This window comes from Ranitomeya variabilis, chromosome 6 (genome assembly GCF_051348905.1).
Source record: "Ranitomeya variabilis isolate aRanVar5 chromosome 6, aRanVar5.hap1, whole genome shotgun sequence".
Taxonomy (NCBI): Eukaryota; Metazoa; Chordata; class Amphibia; order Anura; family Dendrobatidae; genus Ranitomeya; species Ranitomeya variabilis.
Genome location: NC_135237.1, coordinates 448,850,412 through 448,873,145, shown reverse-complemented (window position 1 = coordinate 448,873,145; position 22,734 = coordinate 448,850,412). Strand labels below are relative to the sequence as shown.

Below are 22,734 nucleotides of genomic sequence, written 5' to 3'. Positions count from 1 at the left end.
TTTGTACATATTGTATTGTAGGAACTGTAATCTATTGTGCTATAGAGTGTAATAAGCTTTGTTATAGTGTATAGTAATCAATGTGAATACTTTTCTGCCCAATGATGACAGAAGTATTCTAGGAGTGATACCTTTATTGGCTAACCAGAAAAATGTTTGCAAGCTTTCAGAGCACAGTGGCTCCTTCTTCAGGCAAGAGTACAAAAATCTGTGAAGGAAGCCCAGTTGCTCCCACGTCACCAATCCATGACGTCACTACACAGGCACAGCTCTCCGGCGCCCCCTTTGTCTCTCAGGTCAGTAAGGGAACTGCACCTAGAGCAAATGGCCGCCGGGGAGACTGCCCTGTTACCCACGCTGGGTATTCTAAAATTTGCAATCAGAGTAAAAGGATCAGCCCAAAATTAATTTATGATTTAATTACCTTAAGGGCGCACTAGGTAATTACAAGAAATATACAGTCAAAATATATCAAGAGTTACAGTCAGAGTAAAATATAACAATCATAAGACAAGGCTTAGAGGTATAAAGCTGGCGGTCAATTTACCAGGTTGAAGGTCGCTTGTGGAAGCCGGGGGGCTCAGCGTTCCGCAGGTCCAAGACTTAGTTGCCGGGCAGCCCCCAGAAAGCGTGTGCTTGCTCCCCTCTGGCTGGCATATGCCCTGTTCCTTAGTTCCTTAGTTAGTCATCTTCCTCTGTTCTGACCCACTCTCCAAGTGTCCCAGCTCTTAACCCTGCTGTGTCCCTCTCCCTGTAGCTGGGTGGGCTTAGCAATCTCCACCCCTCTGCATCCCTGCAAGATTTATTCCAATATCTAATAAATGGGATAACTTCTCTCAGGATGATCTGATCAGTACACGGGCAGTACCAGCGCATGTTTGTAATCTTGCCTGAAGAAGGAGCCACTGTGCTCTGAAAGCTTGCAAACATATTTTCTGGTTAGCCAATAAAGGTATCACTCCTAGAATACTTCTGTCATCATTGGGCAGAAAAGTATTCACATCGATTTTTCTGGCTAACACGGTACCACAATACAATTTGTTATTGTACATCAGTGTATAGTAATGTAAGACATAGTGCAAGGTATGATGTTATGAAATAATGTAGATAGTTGACTATAGGCTAAGAAATAGTGATTGGGTCTAGCCCATAGTGTAAGAGGCTAGTGCTATGGAGTGTGACTGCTTCTGTTAGGTAGGCAGATGGGGTCTTGAGTGCAAAGTGAAGCATTGGAGTGTGACTCAGAGTGCGTGGAGTATAAAGAAAGAGGAATAGTGAGATCCTGAGGAAAAGCAAAGAAGAGACAGAGTGATCTTCCAGAGTCGGATCCTAGGAGTGGATGCTTAGCCACGAGATCTTGAGCTTGTAATGCAGAAGATAGCAGGCCTTAACAGGACTGAGAGATTGGGACTAGTTAATGGTCCTGAGCTGGATATCCAGTGTGTCAGTAGTGGATGTAATAGGATGCGTACATACTGAAGTAAAGGAGACTTGTTAATCAGTATTGTAGCATTAAAGCTGGGTGGTGGTAAAGTAGGGAAAAACATTGTGCTTAGAAAGTCCTGGAGTATGTTACAGAAGAAGTATATTGTGTGAAAAATGTTTTATACTGTAAAAGGAAATGTTCACAATACTTTGCCCTCAATATACCTTGTATATAACCCTTACCAATTTACCATTCAGTAAAGAGTTTATTTTTGAATGGTGGTTTTCCTCATTAAACAGTGAAAACTCTAGTCCTGATAAACCCACAATATTGGTTACGTGCGGCCTGCATAAGTGTAAGGCCCTCACAGCACAAATCTACACACATAGCCAGGATCTCCACTTTACATGCAATGTAATCCCCACTTTCATGCCCAGTGCCTAGACCATCCATTGCTTGGAAAGCTCAATGCCTAATGGGAAGTATGGGTGGATTACAATCCTCCTGAAATAATGTACAGCTGTAACAGGATGCCTGGCTCAGCAGATGGTCCAACCACACTAGCTAGTATCCAAGCTCCTAGAGGAAGACCTTCTGTGGAGCCCATGATGTTTAACTGCTTTGTTCAGACAGCTAGGGTTTCATAATGAGAATATGGACTTATCGCACGTCATACCCAAACACTGGTTTCATTTTTGAAATCTCTAGAACAAGTCAAAAGCCTTCCGGGGTCTTGATTTGTTCTAGCACCCAAAGGTGAGGAGGTACATAGAATAGCTAGTAGGAGCAAAGTAGCAAAGCCATGTTTAGTCTCAGTGCATAACATGGGCACCACCAGATCCGTTGATGCTAAAACCACCTCCCTAGGACCGTCCATTAAGGAGTTATGACTCATCTTAGGTTTTGGAGTTTTTGAAAAATGAAAAGCCGGCAATTCATCTACCACGTACAGTAAAATCACAGCGTGACAGGTTAGAATTGAATAAATAGAATAGATATATACACATAGCATAGATGGATATATAGATGTCAGTGACACACACATATATAATTGTATATATAACACCTATCTAAGAAAAGCTGGCAATTTTGCAGCCGTGTACTTTAAAATCACAGCAGGAGCAGACAGCATAGAATAGATGGATTACATACAGTATATACACATATAATAGATATACATATGTCAGTGACAAATACAATTAGTACAGTGTGTAAAGCTTTCTGTACATGTATTTATTTATTAAAAGATAATTTTTCAGAAAAAAATTGTGTGGGCTCCAGCGTACTTTTCTTAACCAGCAGAGGGAAAGCCGAAGGCTGGGGGCTGATGTTTATAGCCTGGGAAAGCGGTAATACCCAGGGAGCTTCCCAGGCTATTAATATCAGCTCACAACTGTATACTTAGCCTTCACTGGCTATTAAAATGGGGGACCCCCCAAAAAATGACATATAGTCCCCTATAACCAGGAAAGGCTAGGCAGACAGCTGTGGACTGACATTAATAGCCTAGGAAGGGGCCATTAATACTGCCCCCCTGGCTAAAAACATCAGCCCTCAGCTGCTCCAGAAAACAAGAAAATGTGCATCTATAAGATGTACCAATTCTAGCACTTCGTGTTGCTCTTCCCACTTGTCCTGTAGCGGTGGCAAGTGGGGTGATAGTTGGGGGTTGATGTCACCTTTGTATTATCAGGTGACATCAATCCCCGAGGTTAGTAATGGAGAGGTGTCAATAAAATGCCACCATTATGAACCCCATAGTCATATCATATAAAAACACATCCAGAGAAAAGTCCTTTAATTGAAAGAATAACACAGACTCCTTTAATCAATCTTAATTAAACCATACTTACAGCCTCGTCCATTCAAACAACTTCTGCAACTTGTCTTCTGCAAAAGAGTTAAAAATCAAACAACATCAGCTACATATAGATGGCAGGCTGCATGGTTGCATGATGCGACCATACAGCTTGTCAGCCAGTAGAGACACTGAGCAGTGTCTGCTACCACTGCACAGTGTCTCCCTGTGAACTTCTATTACCTGTCTGATGGCATCGCAAGCGTGGGAAAGTTTTGATGCTTACAATGCCATAAGAAAGTTCCCGGGAGTCCACAGTCAATGAACTCACTTTGCCTTTCTGATGTCAGCATGAATGCGGTGGGAAATTTTACAGTACAATTTTGCTGTGATTTTACAGTATGTGGCATATATATGTATGTGTTTTGAAGAATATTGCCTTTGAAAACAATGTGTAAATGACAGAGCATCTCTCTATGCAAAAGCTCATTTTAAAATCCCATTGCAATTGGATAGCAATCGCACTGAATTCGGATGTAAAGCAGATGCTAAGTGTAAAAAATAAGATTGTACTTACCTGAAAAATGCTTGACACTTGCATTGCACTTGCTAAACATGCTGGGTGGGTCACTCAAATATTCCGAGGCAAAAAGCTATTACTCGCCGAGTAACGAATAGCCCGAATACTGTACTATTAGTGCAAGTAACAAACAATGCTGAATGTATTTGCTCATCACTAGTTAAGATAACATATCGTGTGGAGAGAAGTGAAAGATCAGAGGGACTGCGTAGCCCACATCCTCTCACAGCCCATGCCTCTCTTGTCCCATGTGCACAAAGGGTGTCTGTGTAAGACTGTGTGTAGTTGACCTTACATGTCCCCATAAGGTGCAGAACGTCACGTGGGTGCAAGTATGAAGACCGTACCTTGTGATACCTCAGACGTAATAGTGACATCTGGCAAGGTGAAGGTTTGTCACATGTGGTGGCAGTGGTTGGATTCTGCATAATCTTTCTGGTGCCAATCTTCACACCTAAACACTCAATTGCATGGGAAGCCCAATGCTTAGACCCCCAATCACTTGGGAAGTCCAATGCCTAAACACTCAATTGCTTGGGAACCCCTCATGCCTAGACCATAATATACTAGATAACCAATATCCAGCTCTTCTTAGTGTACACTCCTTACATGGCATATTTAATGTCAGCTTTTGCAGTGGAAGGTGAATATCAAGAACCGCTTGATATATAGTCACATTGACTAAGTAAATGTCAGTTTCTTCTTCAGCTCCAACTAAATCAATAATTTCCTAATATACAGTACAATGACTAAAACAGCATATATCAATCAATTGTATTTGCGGTAGTAACTGTGTATTAGGAATGTATAAAAAAATTCCCATTGTATATGTGTATGAGGCAAATCAACATGCTTATTGATATATTTGAGCAGCAAAGAAAACATCAATTTTCAAAGCATTTTTTTCCATGTCTCCATAGCAACTGAAAACAATTTTGAGGCAAAGCTGTGCTACTTGTTCTATAGTCAAGGATGCTCATTATACACTGACAAGCAAATAAAATAAAATAAGATATATTTTAAGCGATAAGTGTTGACATTTCAAAGAAAGACGTAATGAATATCTCAACAAAACACAAATGTCTAAATGGTATTTTAGCATAAAAATAAATGCAAGAATAATCTAATAAATAAAGCAATAATATGGTCCATTGACAGAGACCTTTGCTTTTTTATTTTAGTTTATATTGTCTGTTTATTATTACTTTTGCTGTTGCTAAAATAATTCCAATTAAACCTAACCACTAACTTTACCTTAAGGATCATGTAAATCATCATTAAAATCTGCACTATAACAATAAAATGTACATGTGTTTATGAATACTCTTGGTGTTGCTCTCTAGACAGAATTTCAACTGTTAGTATAACAGTGTATGCTCCAGAGTTATTCTTCTTATTGTCAGTTCCATTTTATGCCATCCCTTAGGTTAGTGTCCTCATAAGGAAACCATTGGGCCTGTTGAGTGGGACTGCAACATCTTGATTGGGCCTAGTTACCATAAAGCCATTGTTCTCCTACACACTCTTTCCTCTCGATGTCTATAAATCTTTATTACAGTAAAAATATATCTTTGTACCATGTTTTTAATTGAAAACTATTAAAATTTGAGAGTCCTCAGTGATACATACTCTTTAATGGCTAACTAAAAAGATAGTAACAAATAGTAGCTTCTAAAACTCATGAAGAGACCTGAGTAGTCTCGAAAGCCTGCTATTTCTTACCATCTTTTTAGTTAGCCATTAAATGGTATCAACCACTCTCAATTTTTAACATTTTTATATAAATCTTCGATAAGCTGCTCACATAGCCAGACATAAATGTTCACATAAACATAGGAAGCCAGTGATGAAACATACTTCCATAAGGACTTTAATCAATTTAAGTAAAGACAAGATGAAACAGAAAAAATTATAAATGCGATCAAATAAATATTAAATAAATGATAATAATAATGCTTAGTATATAACCTTTTGGTTATGTGAATGCTTTTTGTTAACCATTTAGTGATGGAGCAAACTTTGATCTAAATGACCAAACTCCATTTTTAAAATCTAACACGTGTCAGTTTACGTGGTAAGGTAATATACAGTATCTGGCATGCTTCTAAATATCCAAGTGATTCAGAAATAGTTTTTTTCATGATACATTGTATTTATTGTAAGCAGCAAACTTATGCAAACCATACTGATATTTTTTTCTGTATATACAGTGTGGAAAATATATATTTAATACACATTTTGCAAGTTTTCCCACCTACAAAGAATGGAGAGTTCTTTGCTTTTTATCATAGGTACATTTCAACTGTTAGAGTCAGAATTTGAAGATAACAACCAGAAAATGACATTGCATGATTTTTATATAATTTAATTATATTTTAGTGCATGAAATAAGTATTTGATCACCTATCAACCAGCAAGAATTCTGGCTATCACAGACCTTTTAGTTTTCCTTTAAGAAACCCTCCTGCACTCATTACTTGTATTAATTACACCTGTTTGAACTTGTTACTGGCAAAAAACACACCTGTCTACACACTCAATCAATCACTGTCATGTTGGACGCTGTTCACACTAGGGCGTCCGACAGACAGCGGTAATTCCACATACGTCCACTACACGCTCAGTGGCGTCGGCTATACTTTATCCAGCTTGCTCGGGGTTAATCTAGCTGGTAATTTAGTTGGAGGCTGGGTCACGCCCACGGCCTTTAAATAGTCGTGCTGGACTTTGGGCGTCGCCGATTATAGCTTGTGCTTTGTGCCTAGCGATTCCAGTCTGGAGTGGTGGTCTTGTTCTAGGAATATCGTACCTGGCGGTGTATTATCCTTGTCATATTCCTTCTTCCTATATTTGTATTTGTTTTGCCCTATGCACATTATAGTGTATTCCTGTGTGTCTGCGGCCTGGTGCATTTTTCAGTTTTCCCTGTCTGTGCTTTCTGTGGGGATTGGTGTGTGGTCTCTTCACTGGGTGGCGGGTGGTGGTTTCAGCTTAGGGCTGAAACAGGAGACAGGGTCAGGCCTGGTGGCCCAGACATGCACACCTTTAGTGTAACTTCTGGGAAAGGGTCAGACAGGGTTTCCCTAGCCTGAGGGATATCGCAGGGGCCCGGGTAACCAGCCTTAGTCTACCCAGTACTCCCGTGACAATCACACTCCAATCTCACAGTGGCCAAGACCAAAGAGATGTCTAAGGATGCTAGGGACAAAATTGTAGACCTGCACAATGTTGGGATGGGCTACAGGACAATAGTCAAGAAGCTTTGTGAGAAGGCACCAATTGTTAGCGCAATTATTCAAAAATGGAAGAAATACAAGATAACAGTCTCAAAAATTACCATTAGTAACACACTATTTTGTCATGGATTAAAATCCTGCAGAGCATGCAATGTCCCCCTGCTCATGCCAGAACATGTCCAGGCCCATTTTAAGTTCGCCAATGACAATCTGGATGATCCAGATCAAGCATGGGATAAGGTCATGCGGTCAGCTGAGACCAAAATAGATCTTTTTGGTATCAACTCTACTTGCCATTTTTGGAGGAAGAAGAAGGATGAGTTCAACCCCAAGAACACAGCCCCAACCGTGAAGCATGGTGGGAGAAACATCATACTTTGGGGGTGCTTTTCTGCATAGAGGAAATGATGACTGCATCATATTGAAGGGAGGATGGATGGGGTCATGTATTGCAAAATTTTGGCCAACAACCTCCTTCCCTCAATAAAAGCATTGAAGATGGGTAGTTAATAATAAACAGCCAGGGCAACTAGGGAGTGGCTCTGTAAGAAGCATTTCAAGGTCCTGGAATGACCTAGCCAGTCTCCAGTCCTGAACTCAATAGAAAATCTTTAGAAGGAGCTGAAACTCAATGTTGCCCAATGATAGCCCTGAAACCTGTCAGATCTGGTCAAGATCTGTATGGAAGAGTGGGCAAAAATCCCAGCTGCAGTGTGTGCAAACTTGGTCAAAAACTACAGGTAACGTCTGACCTCTGTATTGCAAACAAAGGTTTCTGTACCAAATATTAACTTCTGTTTTTCTATTGTATCAAATACTTATTTAATGCAATAAAATGCAAATTAATTATGTAAAAATCATACAATGTGACTTTCTGGATTTTTTTTCGTAGATTGTGTCTCTCCCAGTTGAAATGTACTTATGGTAAAATTAGAGACCTCCCCAATTTTTGTAGGTGGGAAAACTTACAAAATTGGCAGTTTATCAAATAATTATTTTACCCCACTGTATCTGAAATTTGATAAAGATGGAGAAAAGTTAGCAGTTTTCAAACTTACAATGCTTACGTCCTTAAGCCAGACATCTATACCACACAAAAGAGTTAACAAATAACACTACCGATATATCTACTTTATATCAGCATAAATTTCAAAAAATACCTTATATCTTTATTTTTTTATGATATCAGAAGGTTAAAATTTAGTAGCAATTTTTTTTTTTTCAATTTACAAATCTTATTTTTATAGGCTTATTCAGGTTTGAAGGGACTTTTAGGGAACTAAATATTAGAAACACACCATAAGGGATATCATTTTGAAAATGGAACCTCTCAAATTATTCTAAACTGTTATCAGGGAAATTGTTAACCCTTCAGGTACTTTACAGGAATAGAGGCAAAGTGGAATGAAAAAAATGATAAATTACTTTTTTTCCACTAAAATATTGCTTTGGTTGCCCATTTTTAAATTTTCACAAGGGGTAATAGAAGAAAATGGATGCCACAATGTATTATGCAATGTCTCACGAATGTGGTTGTATCCCACAATTGATCAAAATCCTTTATTTGGGCACACTCAAGGGCTCATAATGGAAGAAGTGCTATTTGATTTGTCACTGAGGTGACAAAATAGCATAAACTGCCCACAAGTTACGCTGACATGAAAACTAGATCCTGCAGGAATTTATTTACGTGTGTTGACCATTTTCTATCCATAGTTGCTTCACAGAACTTTATAAAATTTGGATGTGAAAATAAAAAATTAAGGTTTTTTTTCAATCACATGTTTTAGATCAAAATTTCATTTCTATTCACAAAGAGTGAAAGGGGAAATTGGGACCAAAATTAATCACACAATTTATCCCAAACTCAGCAATTTTAAATAACTAGTCAAAAGCTAATGTTTGGGTACCTGATAGGACTTGAAAATTAAAGAGCACTATTTAATTTTTGGAGTACAATTTGTCTGGAATAGATTGTGAAAGCCAGGCATGTCACAGTTGCACAACCCCCGAGGTAACAGAACAAATGACTCCATCTTAGAAACTATTCCATTCAGGAAATTCAACTACAGGTGTGCTAAGCATTTTTAACCCACAGGTGCGTCACAAAACTTTTTTTACATTTAGATGTGAAGTAAAAAAAAAACATATTCCAGTAAGATGTTGTTTAACACTAAAATTGTAATTTTCACAAGGGATAACAGGAGAATTGGACCCAATAATTTGTGAATTTCTTCAGAATGTACGGAAACCTCAAATGTGGTCAAAAATTTCTGTTTGAGCATGTGGAAGGACTTAGAAGGCAAAGAGCGCTATTTAATTTTTGGAGGGAAAATTTGGACCCCATGTTGCATTTGCAGTTACCCTGACATGCCCCAAAAGACAGAAAACACCACAAGTGACCTTATTTTGGAAACTAAGCCTCACAAGGAATTTATTAAGGTGTGTCACTAGCATGTTTAATCCACAAGTTAACTCAAAGAAATGGGCCATGAAAATAAAATATTTCTTTTTTACATCTAAAATATATTAGCTTCACATTTTTCATTTACACAAGGGTAACAGATAAAAATAAAGCCCACAATTTGTTATGCAATTTATCCTAAACACAAATTTTGCTTCAATAGTTTGGGGGTGACATTTGCAGAGTCACTAAGGTGCCAGAACAGCATAAACCCCCTGAAAGTGACGCCATTTTAGAATTCACATGTCATGAATTCATCTGTGCCTTCTATGACTATTTTGGCCACATAAATGTTTTCACTTTGCAACCCACTCCATGCTTTTTCCTGGAAAATTTAAACTATGGTAGCTTAGTGCTTATACATTGTTAGTTTATGCTTTTCAAAACACTCACCCCATAACTTACTAAGTGGGCTTTCCCTACTATAACAAAGGTATACATGTGGATGCTAATTCCCACTTTGGGGCTAAGATTTCACTAGATTTTATTTAGTGTTTGATGAATCAGTGTCACTTTTCCAGAGCCTTTATCCTACCGTAATCTGGAAACACCCTACATATCCATTGACAGATAATGAACCTGAGTGGTGAATTTTTTTTTTGCGGGATTAGTTTAAGTATTTATTAGTAATATTGTGGGATATATAGCATTTTAAATTGTTTTTTTTAAGGATAGGTTTAAATCTATCTTATGCTATCTACTTAGCACTTTTGTCAGGGTTTCAGTGTAAATACCCCAAAAATGTGATGCAGATGAAATCTCCAATGGAACTCTCACTATGGTGAGGCAGATGTCACTTTGGACTTCATCTGGCCTTTGTTCTGGGGGTGTCTGTCATTCAGGCATGCTCACAACTGAGGCCAACAATACTCTTGTGCCCTAAAAATGAGTACAAATTTGAGCACTACAGCAACAGAGGCCAGACGGAGTCCGAAGTGACTACATCTGCCTCATTACAGTGGCTCTATTGGGAGTTTTGTCTTTGTTACCTTTTGGGGGTTACACTTGGAAACCCTAACAAAACTGGGCAGTGGAGAGCAGAGGATAAATTGTGAATTAAGCCTTAGTATAATTTTAGGAGTCACATTGAACAAATAAACATCAGTTCAAGAATAGTTTTCTTTTGTTCATTCACCATGCACTATAGGCGATTATTATTATTATTATAATTATTATTATGTTTTGCTACTTTTGCACACCAAAAATGATTTTTCTTTAAAAATCGTGTTTTCGTTAACATTCTGAGAGCTGTAACTATTTAATTTTTTCACCGACAAGAGTCATTTGAAGGTTTGATTTTTACAGAACAAGTTGACGTTTCCCTTGATGTAATTTAATTTTTGACATACAACTTATTGATATCTTTTTAATTTTGTTTTTGTCAACATGATATAAAACTTACTGGAATAAATAACATTAGTTTTATAGTTTTCATTGTTTTGGACGCAGTGATACATATTATGTGTATGCAATTTTATTTTACATAAATGCTGCATATTTATTTTTTTTTTTACTTTCTTACAAACCATCTTGAATTTGTTTCACTTTTTTATTTTGTTCCATTATAGGTAGAAATTAGCTAATCAATTTGGGGGACACTGGTCCTTCATCCAGGTCACTAGTCACTGTTCTTTGTACAGGTGGGTAGAAAATCTCTTACCATCTCATATTATTCAAACAGATATACTGTATAAGCACATTCTAGGTTAATGCATCTGGATGACAACAAATGTGAAAAATAATTATTATTTACTATAAAAAATGTATTTACAAAAAATAATTATATTATATCATATTAAAGTTATACTCATCAACTGGTTAAAAATAGAGTTGGGTGGATCTTTTAAAAATTCAAATATGCCAACTTTACAACATTTTCACCAAAACTTTAATTTGCAGCAAACAAATTTGCCAAAAATCACAATACTGAAAAGTTTCTAATTGACCAGAAAATATGTGTATACCATTCTGAGTTCTCCTAGAAGTGTATTGAACCTATTTTAAGTTATTTACTGCAAGTACAGACTTATTAATGTCCAAGTGAACTCAATATATTTGGCTAAGGGTGAACAGGTGGTAACTTGTGGTAAATAAGAGCGGTATTTTGGTGGCGTATATGGGCCTAATATATGACTACTACAACAAGGAATTGTACAAAAGACAAAATTTGTTTTGCATTTTTACAAAACACACACTTTGTGAGATAGACAGTTGTAAACACATTTTTGGATAATGGAGATTTTTCTTTTGGCTTTAAAAAGAATTGTAGCTTGCGTGTCTTACAGTGTAGGAAGCACATGGTCTGTGATACAAAAGTCTTTGTTTCAGGATTTTGGTTTAGTAGCATTATTAGCACTGAGGGGCTTAACATTACCCTCCTTAGTCATTGTGTGTGAAAAATAAGAATGGATGTTATTAATGAGCTGTTACTGCAGTATATCTCAGATAAATCAACTTACAGTCACACTGAGTGGCTATACAGTTTCAGAACTTCCCCTCTATGACTTAAATCTTTGAACTATTATCCACAAAATTAGGCTACCATTTCCATTTTCAATGTGATTCAGGACTAAATCAGGACACCACAATAAGATTAGACATTTTTCAATCCCTATGTAGAATAAGCTATGCACCCTGACTTGCTCTCCCTACATTGTATTAGCATAAAATAGTGCTACTTGTCCCACCCCCCCCTTATTTTGTATACTGGTCAGGGTAGCCCCTCCTTGATTGGCTGGGATAGAATATGTGATATGATAGCTGTAGGGCATCATGGTGAAGCCCCCCGTGTCCTTGTCTGATTTGATTATCCCACTTACTGCAGTATGTTAAATGGCAATCGGAATTCTTTTTGTGATTTTCGCAAGCCGAATTGCAGAGTATTCAAATTAATGTGAACTTGTAATCTTCAGAAAATTCATGTTGACTCTTCACAGAATGATCCACTCATCTCTACTTAAAACACTTGAAAATACCGTATCTAGACAAATAATGATAAAAATCATACCGTGTTGTTGGGATGATAATTTAGATGCAAACCACTGTCACACAAAGGGGATGAGGTGCCACTGCTTTGGTCACTTGGTGCACCTATTAAAAGAACATAGACTAAAGTAACAATTTACAATATAGTTTACTTTACTTGAAATACCTATATTAGAACATTGGGACACCTATACATTACATTGCACCTACAGCATCATTCTATAAACTCATTATAGATTGTATATAAACTCATTCTCATAAACTGTATTAGAGAAGAGGACCTGGATCACAATCTCTGTTGTACTTAATCTGGAAGGTAATTGGTATTTTATACCAAATTCCCTCAAACATGCATGCAGGGACCTTGCTTGATGAACTGGGGTACAGTCACGCTAGAACAGAAAAAGGCCTTTCTTAAACTCTTCCCACAAGGTTCGAAGCATATAATTTTCCAAAATGTTTTCATAGACCAAAGCATTAAGATTTTCAGTCACTTGAAAAAGGGGGCTTAGGTCAACACTTAAGAAACATCTCCAAAGCATTCTTCCTTCACTAACCTTTTCACCTGGCATAAATCAGTAAAGCATGAAATGTTTCCATGGCATTCACCAAAGCCAGGCTTATCCAACAGACTGCCAGTTAAAGAAACATAATTCATTACTCCACATGACCCATTTTCATTGGTCTAGATGGAGTGGTGGTGTGCTTGTGCTGTACACCACTGAATCCAATGCTTGGTATTGTGCTTGATGATGTAAGTTTTACATATAGACATGCAAACAATTTGTACTGATAAACACATCGAAATATATAATTGCCTAGTAGAGCGGCAGCTTCTTGAAGACAAAGCATCCAAAACAGAAAAAATGAAGCTGTATGCCGTAAAAATTAGATTTTTATTAATGTATACAAATTAAAATCATTTCTTAAAAATCAAGGCAGATAAATACATGGGAACGGTATGTGCAAATGGATGCCACATTTTAAAGGTAAAATGCTACAAATTGAGGAAAGTGCCAAGGTGCCGAAAGAAAAACTAATATATATATTTATTATTTTCACAAAAAATAATATGTATGAGACCCAAAAAAACAGTATGTATAATAAATACACGGAGTTACATTTAAAACTTCCTAATAGTAGATGGGACTACAAGATTACAAAGATGGTGAAGGCATGGGGAAGTAAAGGCGTTCCTATATGCTAAGCAAAGTATTATGTTCTGTCATGAGTTCCTTAAAAAAGTGCAAAAGTGCTCTATTCATGAAGACAGAGGAATCAAAAAATAAAAGTGCATAGTGTATGCCAAAGCATATTACCTGTAATGTAGCAGGATACCCCGATGCACGTTTCGCATATAGCTTTATCCAGGGGAGTATGATGTTAATATCAAAGGAGGATTTGAACCATGCAAGGCAGTTAGTGAGTCAGCATAGCTTTGATTACTTTATGCATTTTGCATCCCAGCACTCGTTGACACTGACCGATTACTTTAGCATCACATTTTCAGCCTATCACAGTGCCATTCTCAAATTCAGTGGACTGTTTAGAATGGTCCATTTTTTCACAAATATACTACAAACAAGCTGCATGATTGGGGCTGGATTTTGTAGACCTGAGCCATAAGACTAAATGAAACACCTGAATTCAATTATTTAAATGTGTGCTTCAATACATCTTCATTTTGTTGAATATCTGAATATCACTATCCCTTATTTTGCAAACAAGCATCAGTCTAATAACCTTTCTGAGAGAACAGTTTAGTTTTGGTAATTTTTAGAAATGTCATAGTATTATACACTTACAAATAATGAAAATTTAATAATATTACAAAAGGAAAAGAGAACATGTTGTATGTGAGTCAAATGGCTCAGATAACTAGAGCAAATGATGGGCTAAACTGAATCTTTTTTTGCTTCCAACATTTACAAATTGCTAGATTTTTTTCCCCAAAAATATCAAAAAGGTTGTCCCCTTCAGTGATATAACTTACAACACTGATCAGTGTTAGATATTGTAATTTACTGGTCCTATTTTCCTACTGGCAGTCACCGTGGAGAAATGTGTTGGTAAATGGAGACCATTTAAATTACATATTCTTTGAAAAGATTTTCTCACCTGACTTTTTGTAGGAAATCCTAAAATGGCTTATGGGCGCCAATCTATGGTTATCTCTTAAACTATGAGCTATGTAACATACATTATATTGTATCTGACAGGCACTTCTCGAATTAATGGCAGCTATAACACCCAATCCCAGTCCCAGTGACAGGAACTACTCCTTCATTAGGTCCTTTCTCATGTTACAACCTCTTTCCTTCATCTTGATCACGTCTTTCACACTTATCAGACTCTTTATAAATCCCCTATGCTATGTCTTTTCTTCCTCTTGTTAATCATTTTCTTTCTTCATGTCTTTCTCCTGTATTTTTCTGACTCACCTCATATCATCCTCTGACAAATCTGACAAAATATACTTCATTTTTTGCATAATTTAGCATGATGGTGGATACATTTGCACCTGGAGAAAGGTTACAAAGTATTTATATACTGTCCTAATAGATGTCAAAAGATGAGAATGCTAAAAGCACTTACAAGTACAATCTTCGTTCAGCGGTAACTTAAGGAAAGCAGGTGCCCTTTTTAAAAATGAAACAGTTAAAGTAACCTCCTCTCCGGCATTTCGCAAAACTTGCACCTATAAAAAAAGGGATTGATTTAATAATATTCTATCATTAGTTATTTACATATTCATGTTAAATGCAGAATTATGGTCATTTAATTGAAAAGATAGATAGATAGATAGATAGATAGATAGATAGATAGATTAAGGGAAATTATAACATTAGTAAAATAACACTAAATTAAGTATGCTATGATTGACCCTACACAAAGGACCATTATGCCTATGCACTCTTATTACAGGAACTTAGAACCAATGGGGACATCACTGGGACTACAGAGTGTCATTCCTGACACCTCGAAATAGAGAGCCTGAATTTCAAAGCTTGGGCAAGCAGTCCTTTGTGGCCAGGCTGGACATCTCCTATTTACTATAGGGAAGGGGTTAAAGAAACAATATATTTATTATCAGGATACAGTGGCAGACCTACGATTTCAATAATACAATAGGTTGTCTGAGAAAATTGAACCCAGGACCAGACATATAAAAGATGGGCTTCACAATGGAAAAGTGTTCACATGTGGGGATCAGTCTGAGCTGGATGTGATCAGTAAACCCTTTCTCCTATCCTTAGTGATAAAGAAGAATAACTTTAGATGATAACATTTAGTTATTTATGTTATTTCTCCATTTTTAATTTATAAATTATTTGTGTGTTAATTGTGTTAATTTTGTGTCAATTTTTCTCTCATCATACCTTTTCTTGGATACACTTCTTTTATATCAAAGCCTAAACCTTTAGGTTTGCTCCATGTGTGCTCTAAAGAATCCATAGACTTTCAAAGACTGTGGACTTTTGACTGTCAGACAGCAGTGTATGATTTGGGGACTTATTACCTCATGTCTTTGAAGAGTGATGGTAATATGTTGTTTATCCAGGATGTATGTATTGTGTCATGGTGTGATTCACACTCACTTGTCAGTCTGTAACAGAGGTTGAGTGCAAGATTGAGTGAGAGAAGATAAATTAATTTCTGCAGTCACGCCCCATATTACATGCTTAAAAGTGTGTACATGACAGATAGATAGATAGATAGATAGATAGATAGATAGATAGATGATAAATGGATAGATAGATACATTATAGTGACAAAAATGAAACAAGCAACACAAGTCAAATATAAAAGTTGGTGAAGCCATAACTTATTAATAGGTACTATGTAATAATTCAAATAAAGTGGCAAATAAATAATTTAGACACAAAAAAGTAGCCGTTTATTAGTTACCCATGTGAAAAATAGTCATATGAAGCAAAACATAATGGATAGCAGTGATTTATATAGGTACATTCAGTTTTTATGTACTACTTGTCTACTATTTTCTTCACTAATTGATTGATATGCTAAATATATAAGTGTATACTAACAAAGTTGAACCTATTTAAATCATTGTTATCCAGTATGCTGTTGCTTGATAAAGGCTCAATTGTTAATGAGCCGAAAAGTTGCCGTTTTTCACAAAGCTCTATATACTCCTTAACCCCTTCCTGACATCTGACGTACTATCCCGTCGAGGTGGGGTGGGCCCGTATGACCGCCGACGGGATAGTACGTCATACGCGATCAGCGGCGCTCACGGGGGGAGCGCCGCCGATCGCGGCCGGGTGTCAGCTGATTATCACAGCTGACATCCGGCACTATGTGCCAGGAGCGGTCACGGACCGCCCCCGGCACATTAACCCCCGGCACACCGCGATCAAACATGATCGCGATGTGCCGGCGGTGCAGGGAAGCATCGCGCAGGGAGGGGGCTCCCTGCGGGCTTCCCTGAGCCCCCCGCAGCAACGCGATGTGATCGCGTTGCTGCGAGGGTCTTACCTCCCTCCCTGCAGCTCCCAGACCCGGATCCAAGATGGCCGCGGATCCGGGTCCTGCAGGGAGGGAGGTGGCTTCACAGACGCCTGCTTAGAGCAGGCACTGTGAAGCAGCCTGCACTTTCCTCAGATCGGTGATCTGTCAGAGTGCTATGCAAACTGGCAGATCACCGATCTGTATTGTCCCCCCCTGGGGCAAAGTAAAAAAGTTAAAAAAAATTTTTTCCAAATGTGTAAAAAAAAAAAAAAAAAATATTCCAAAATAATGAAAAAAATATATATATATTATTCCCATAAATACATTTCTTTATCTAAATAAAATAAAAAAAACAATAAAAGTACACATATTTAGTATCGCCGCGTCCGTAACGACCCAACCTATAAAACTGCCCCACTAGTTAACCCCTTCAGTAAACACCGTAAGAAAAAAAAAAAAAAAACGAGGCAAAAAACAACGCTTTATTACCATACCGCCGAACAAAAAGTGGAATAACACGCGATCAAAAAGACGGATATAAATAACCATGGTACCGCTGAAAACGTCATCTTGTCCCGCAAAAAACGAGCCGCCATACAGCATCATCAGCAAAAAAATAAAAAAGTTATAGTCCTGAGAATAAAGCGATACCAAAATAATTATTTTTTCTATAAAATAGTTTTTATCGTATAAAAGCGCCAAAACATAAAAAAATTATATAAATGAGATATCGCTGTAATCGTACTGACCCGACGAATAAAACTGCTTTATCAATTTTACCAAACGCGGAACGGTATAAACGCCTCTCCCAAAAGAAATTCATGAATAGCTGGTTTTTGGTCCTTCTGCCTCACAAAAATCGGAATAAAAAGTGATCAAAAATGGTCACGTGTCCGAAAATGTTACCAATAAAAACGTCAACTCGTCCCACAAAAAACAGGACCTCACATGACTCTGTGGACCAAAATGTGGAAAAATTATAGGTCTCAAAATGTGGAGACGCAAAAACTTTTTTGCTATAAAAAGCGTCTTTTAGGCTGGTTTCACACTTGCGTTTTTATCTGCATGCGTTTTTTAAAAAAACGCATGTGTGAAAAAACGCATGTAAACGTGGTAAAACGCATGCGTTTTTAGACGCATGCGTTTTTATAGAAAAACACAAGAAAACAAACAAAAAAAAAAAACCCTACCCCTAACCCTACCCCTAACCTGAAATACGTGGCACTAAAATATACGTTTATATACGTATATAAGTGCCACGATATTTCAGTGGCCACGTATATAAGTGCCACGTATATAAGTGCCACGTATATAAGTGCCACGTACTTAAGTGCCACGTACTTAAGTGCCACGTATTTACGTGCCACGTATTTACGTGCCACGTATTTACGTGCCACGTATTTAAGTGCCACGTACTTAAGTGCCACGTACTTAAGTGCCACGTATTTACGTGCCACGATATTTCAGTGCCACGTATAACCACATAGTTATAGTATTTATAGTACGTGGCACTGAAATACGTGGCACTGAAATATCGTGGCACTGAAACACGTGGCACTGAAACACGTGGCACTGAAACACGTGGCACTGAAACACGTGGCACTTAAATATGTGGCACTTAAATACGTGGCACTTAAATACGTGGCACTTATGACTGTCAGAAAATGTTCATTAAACGGTTAGAGGTGAGGTTAGGGGTAGGGTTAGGGTTACCGTTGGGATTAGGGTTAGGGGTGTGTTTGGGTTAGGGTTTCAGGTAGAATTGGGGAGTTTCCACTGTTCAGGCACATCAGGGGCTCTCCAAACGCGACATGGCGTCCGATCTCAATTCCAGCCAATTCTGCGTTGAAAAAGTAAAACAGTGCTCCTTCCCTTCCGAGCTCTCCCGTGCGTCCAAAAAGGGGTTTATCCCAACATATGGGTTATCAGCGTACTCGGGACAAATTGAACAACAACTTCTGGGGTCCAAGTTCTCTTGTTATCCTTGGGAAAATAAAAATTTGGGGGGCTAAAAATCATTTTTGTGGGAAAAAAATATGTTTTATTTTCACGGCTCTGCGTTGTAAACTGTAGTGAAACACTTGGGGGTTCAAAGTTCTCACAACACATCTAGATAAGTTCCTTGGGAGGTCTAGTTTCCAATATGGGGTCACTTGTGGGGGGTTTGTACTGTTTGGGTACATCAGGGGCTCTGCAAATGCAACGTGACGCCTGCAGACCAATCCATTTAAGTCTGCATTCCAAATGGCGCTCCTTCCCTTCCGAGCTCTGTCATGTGCCCAAACAGTGGTTACCCCCCACATAGGGGGTATCAGCGTACTCAGGACAAATTGGAAAACAACTTTTAGGGTCCAATTTATTCTGTTACCCTTGTAAAAATACAAAGCTGGGGGCTAAAAAATCATTTTTGTGAAAAAAAAAAAGAATTTTTATTTTCACGGCTTTGCGTTACAAACTGTAGTGAAACACTTGGGGGTTCAAAGTTCTCACAACACATCTAGATAAGTTCCTTGGGAGGTCTAGTTTCCAATATGGGGTCACTTGTGGGGGGTTTGTACTGTTTGGGTACATCAGGGGCTCTGCAAATGCAACGTGACGCCTGCAGACCAATCCATTTAAGTCTGCATTCCAAATGGCGCTCCTTCCCTTCCGAGCTCTGTCATGTGCCCAAACAGTGGTTACCCCCCACATAGGGGGTATCAGCGTACTCAGGACAAATTGGAAAACAACTTTTAGGGTCCAATTTATTCTGTTACCCTTGTAAAAATACAAAGCTGGGGGCTAAAAAATCATTTTTGTGAAAAAAAAAATAATTTTTATTTTCACGGCTTTGCGTTACAAACTGTAGTGAAACACTTGGGGGTTCAAAGTTCTCACAACACATCTAGATAAGTTCCTTGGGAGGTCTAGTTTCCAATATGGGGTCACTTGTGGGGGGTTTGTACTGTTTGGGTACATCAGGGGCTCTGCAAATGCAACGTGACGCCTGCAGACCAATCCATTTAAGTCTGCATTCCAAATGGCGCTCCTTCCCTTCCGAGCTCTGTCATGTGCCCAAACAGTGGTTACCCCCCACATAGGGGGTATCAGCGTACTCAGGACAAATTGGAAAACAACTTTTAGGGTCCAATTTATTCTGTTACCCTTGTAAAAATACAAAGCTGGGGGCTAAAAAATCATTTTTGTGAAAAAAAAAAGAATTTTTATTTTCACGGCTTTGCGTTACAAACTGTAGTGAAACACTTGGGGGTTCAAAGTTCTCACAACACATCTAGATAAGTTCCTTGGGAGGTCTAGTTTCCAATATGGGGTCACTTGTGGGGGGTTTGTACTGTTTGGGTACATCAGGGGCTCTGCAAATGCAACGTGACGCCTGCAGACCAATCCATTTAAGTCTGCATTCCAAATGGCGCTCCTTCCCTTCCGAGCTCTGTCATGCGCCCAAACAGTGGTTACCCTCCATATATGGGGTATCAGCGTACTCAGGACAAATTGGACAACAACTTTTGGGGTCCAGTTTATTCTGTTACTCTTGTAAAAATACAAAAGCTGGGGGCTAAAAAATCATTTTTGTGAAAAAAAAAAAAGAATTTTTATTTTCACGGCTCTGCGTTATAATCTGTAGTGAAACACTTGGGGGTGCAAAGCTCTCAAAACACATCTAGATAAGTTCCTTAGGGGGTCTAATTTCCAAAATGGTGTCATTTGTGGGGGGTTTCAATGTTTAGGCACATCAGGGGCTCTCCAAACGCAACATGGCGTCCCATCTCAATTCCAGTCAATTTTGCATTGAAAAGTCAAATGGCGCTCCTTCCCTTCCAAGCTCTGCCATGCGCCCAAACAGTGGTTTACCCCAACATATGGGGTATCTGCGTACTCAGGACAAATTGCACAACGTTTTTTGGGGACCAATTTCTTCTCTTACCCTTGGGAAAATAAAAAATTGGGGGCGAAAAGATCATTTTTGTGAAAAAATATGATTTTTTATTTTTACGGCTCTGCATTATAAACTTCTGTGAAGCACTTGGTGGGTCAAAGTGCTCACCACACATCTAGATAAGTTCCTTAGGGGGTCTACTTTCCAAAATGGTGTCACTTGTAGGAGGTTTCAATGTTTAGGCACATCAGGGGCTCTCCAAACGCAACATGGCGTCCCATCTCAATTCCAGTCAATTTTGCATTGAAAAGTCAAATGGCGCTCCTTCACTTCCGAGCTCTGCCATGCGCCCAAACAGTGGTTTACCCCAACATATGGGGTATCTGCGTACTCAGGACAAATTGCACAACATTTTTTGGGGACCAATTTCTTCTCTTACCCTTGGGAAAATAAAAAATTGGGGGCGAAAAGATCATTTTTGTGAAAAAATATGATTTTTTATTTTTACGGCTCTGCATTATAAACTTCTGTGAAGCACTTGGTGGGTCAAAGTGCTCACCACACATCTAGATAAGTTCCTTAGGGGGTCTACTTTCCAAAATGGTGTCACTTGTAGGGGGTTTCAATGTTTAGGCACATCAGGGGCTCTCCAAACGCAACATGGCGTCCCATCTCAATTCCAGTCAATTTTGCATTGAAAAGTCAAATGGCGCTCCTTCCCTTCCAAGCTCTGCCATGCGCCCAAACAGTGGTTTACCCCAACATATGGGGTATCTGCGTACTCAGGACAAATTGCACAACATTTTTTGGGGACCAATTTCTTCTCTTACCATTGGGAAAATAAAAAATTGGGGGCGAAAAGATCATTTTTGTGAAAAAATATGATTTTTTATTTTTACGGCTCTGCATTATAAACTTCTGTGAAGCACTTGGTGGGTCAAAGTGCTCACCACACATCTAGATAAGTTCCTTAGGGGGTCTACTTTCCAAAATGGTGTCACTTGTAGGGGGTTTCAATGTTTAGGCACATCAGGGGCTCTCCAAACGCAACATGGCGTCCCATCTCAATTCCAGTCAATTTTGCATTGAAAAGTCAAATGGCGCTCCTTCCCTTCCAAGCTCTGCCATGCGCCCAAACAATGGTTTACACCCACATATGGGGTATCAGCGTACTCAGGACAAATTGTACAACAACTTTTGCAGTCTATTTTCTCCTGTTACCCTTGGTAAAATAAAACAAATTGGAGCTGAAATAAATTTTGTGTGAAAAAAAATTAAATGTTCATTTTTATTTAAACATTCCAAAAATTCCTGTGAAACACCTGAAGGGTTAATAAACTTCTTGAGTGTGGTTTTGAGCACCTTGAGGGGTGCAGTTTTTAGAATGGTGTCACACTTGGGTATTTTCTATCATACAGACCCCTCAAAATGACTTCAAATGAGATGTGGTCCCTAAAAAAAAATGGTGTTGTAAAAATGAGAAATTTCTGGTCAACTTTTAACCCTTATAACTCCCTAACAAAAAAAAATTTTGGTTCCAAAATTGTGCTGATGTAAAGTAGACATGTGGGAAATGTTACTTATTAAGTATTTTGCGTGACATATGTCTGTGATTTAAGGGCATAAAAATTCAAAGTTGGAAAATTGCAAAATTTTCAAAATTTTCGCCAAATTTCTGTTTTTTTCACAAATAAACACAAGTTATATCGAAGAAATTTTACCACTATCATGAAGTACAATATGTCACAAGAAAACAATGTCAGAATCGCCAAGATCCGTTGAAGCGTTCCAGAGTTATAACCTCCTAAAGGGACAGTGGTCAGAATTGTAAAAATTGGCCCGGTCATTAACGTGCAAACCACCCTTGGGGGTGAAGGGGTTAATTTACCGAAAGG

General features: G+C 38.3%; 1 protein-coding gene across 4 annotated transcripts in view; it reads right to left on the bottom strand.

The window, feature by feature from the left end:
- Window positions 1-22,734, bottom strand: part of SNTG1 (syntrophin gamma 1) — a 1,080,379-nt gene that overhangs the window by 163,497 nt on the left and 894,148 nt on the right. For all 4 annotated transcript variants that reach the window (XM_077270476.1, XM_077270477.1, XM_077270479.1 and 1 more), the window contains 2 exons: window positions 15,085-15,187; window positions 12,512-12,594 (listed from right to left, as the gene is read on the bottom strand). In XM_077270476.1, the coding sequence (XP_077126591.1) occupies window positions 12,512-12,594; window positions 15,085-15,187 (186 nt within the window). The remainder of the gene's footprint in view (window positions 1-12,511; window positions 12,595-15,084; window positions 15,188-22,734) is intronic.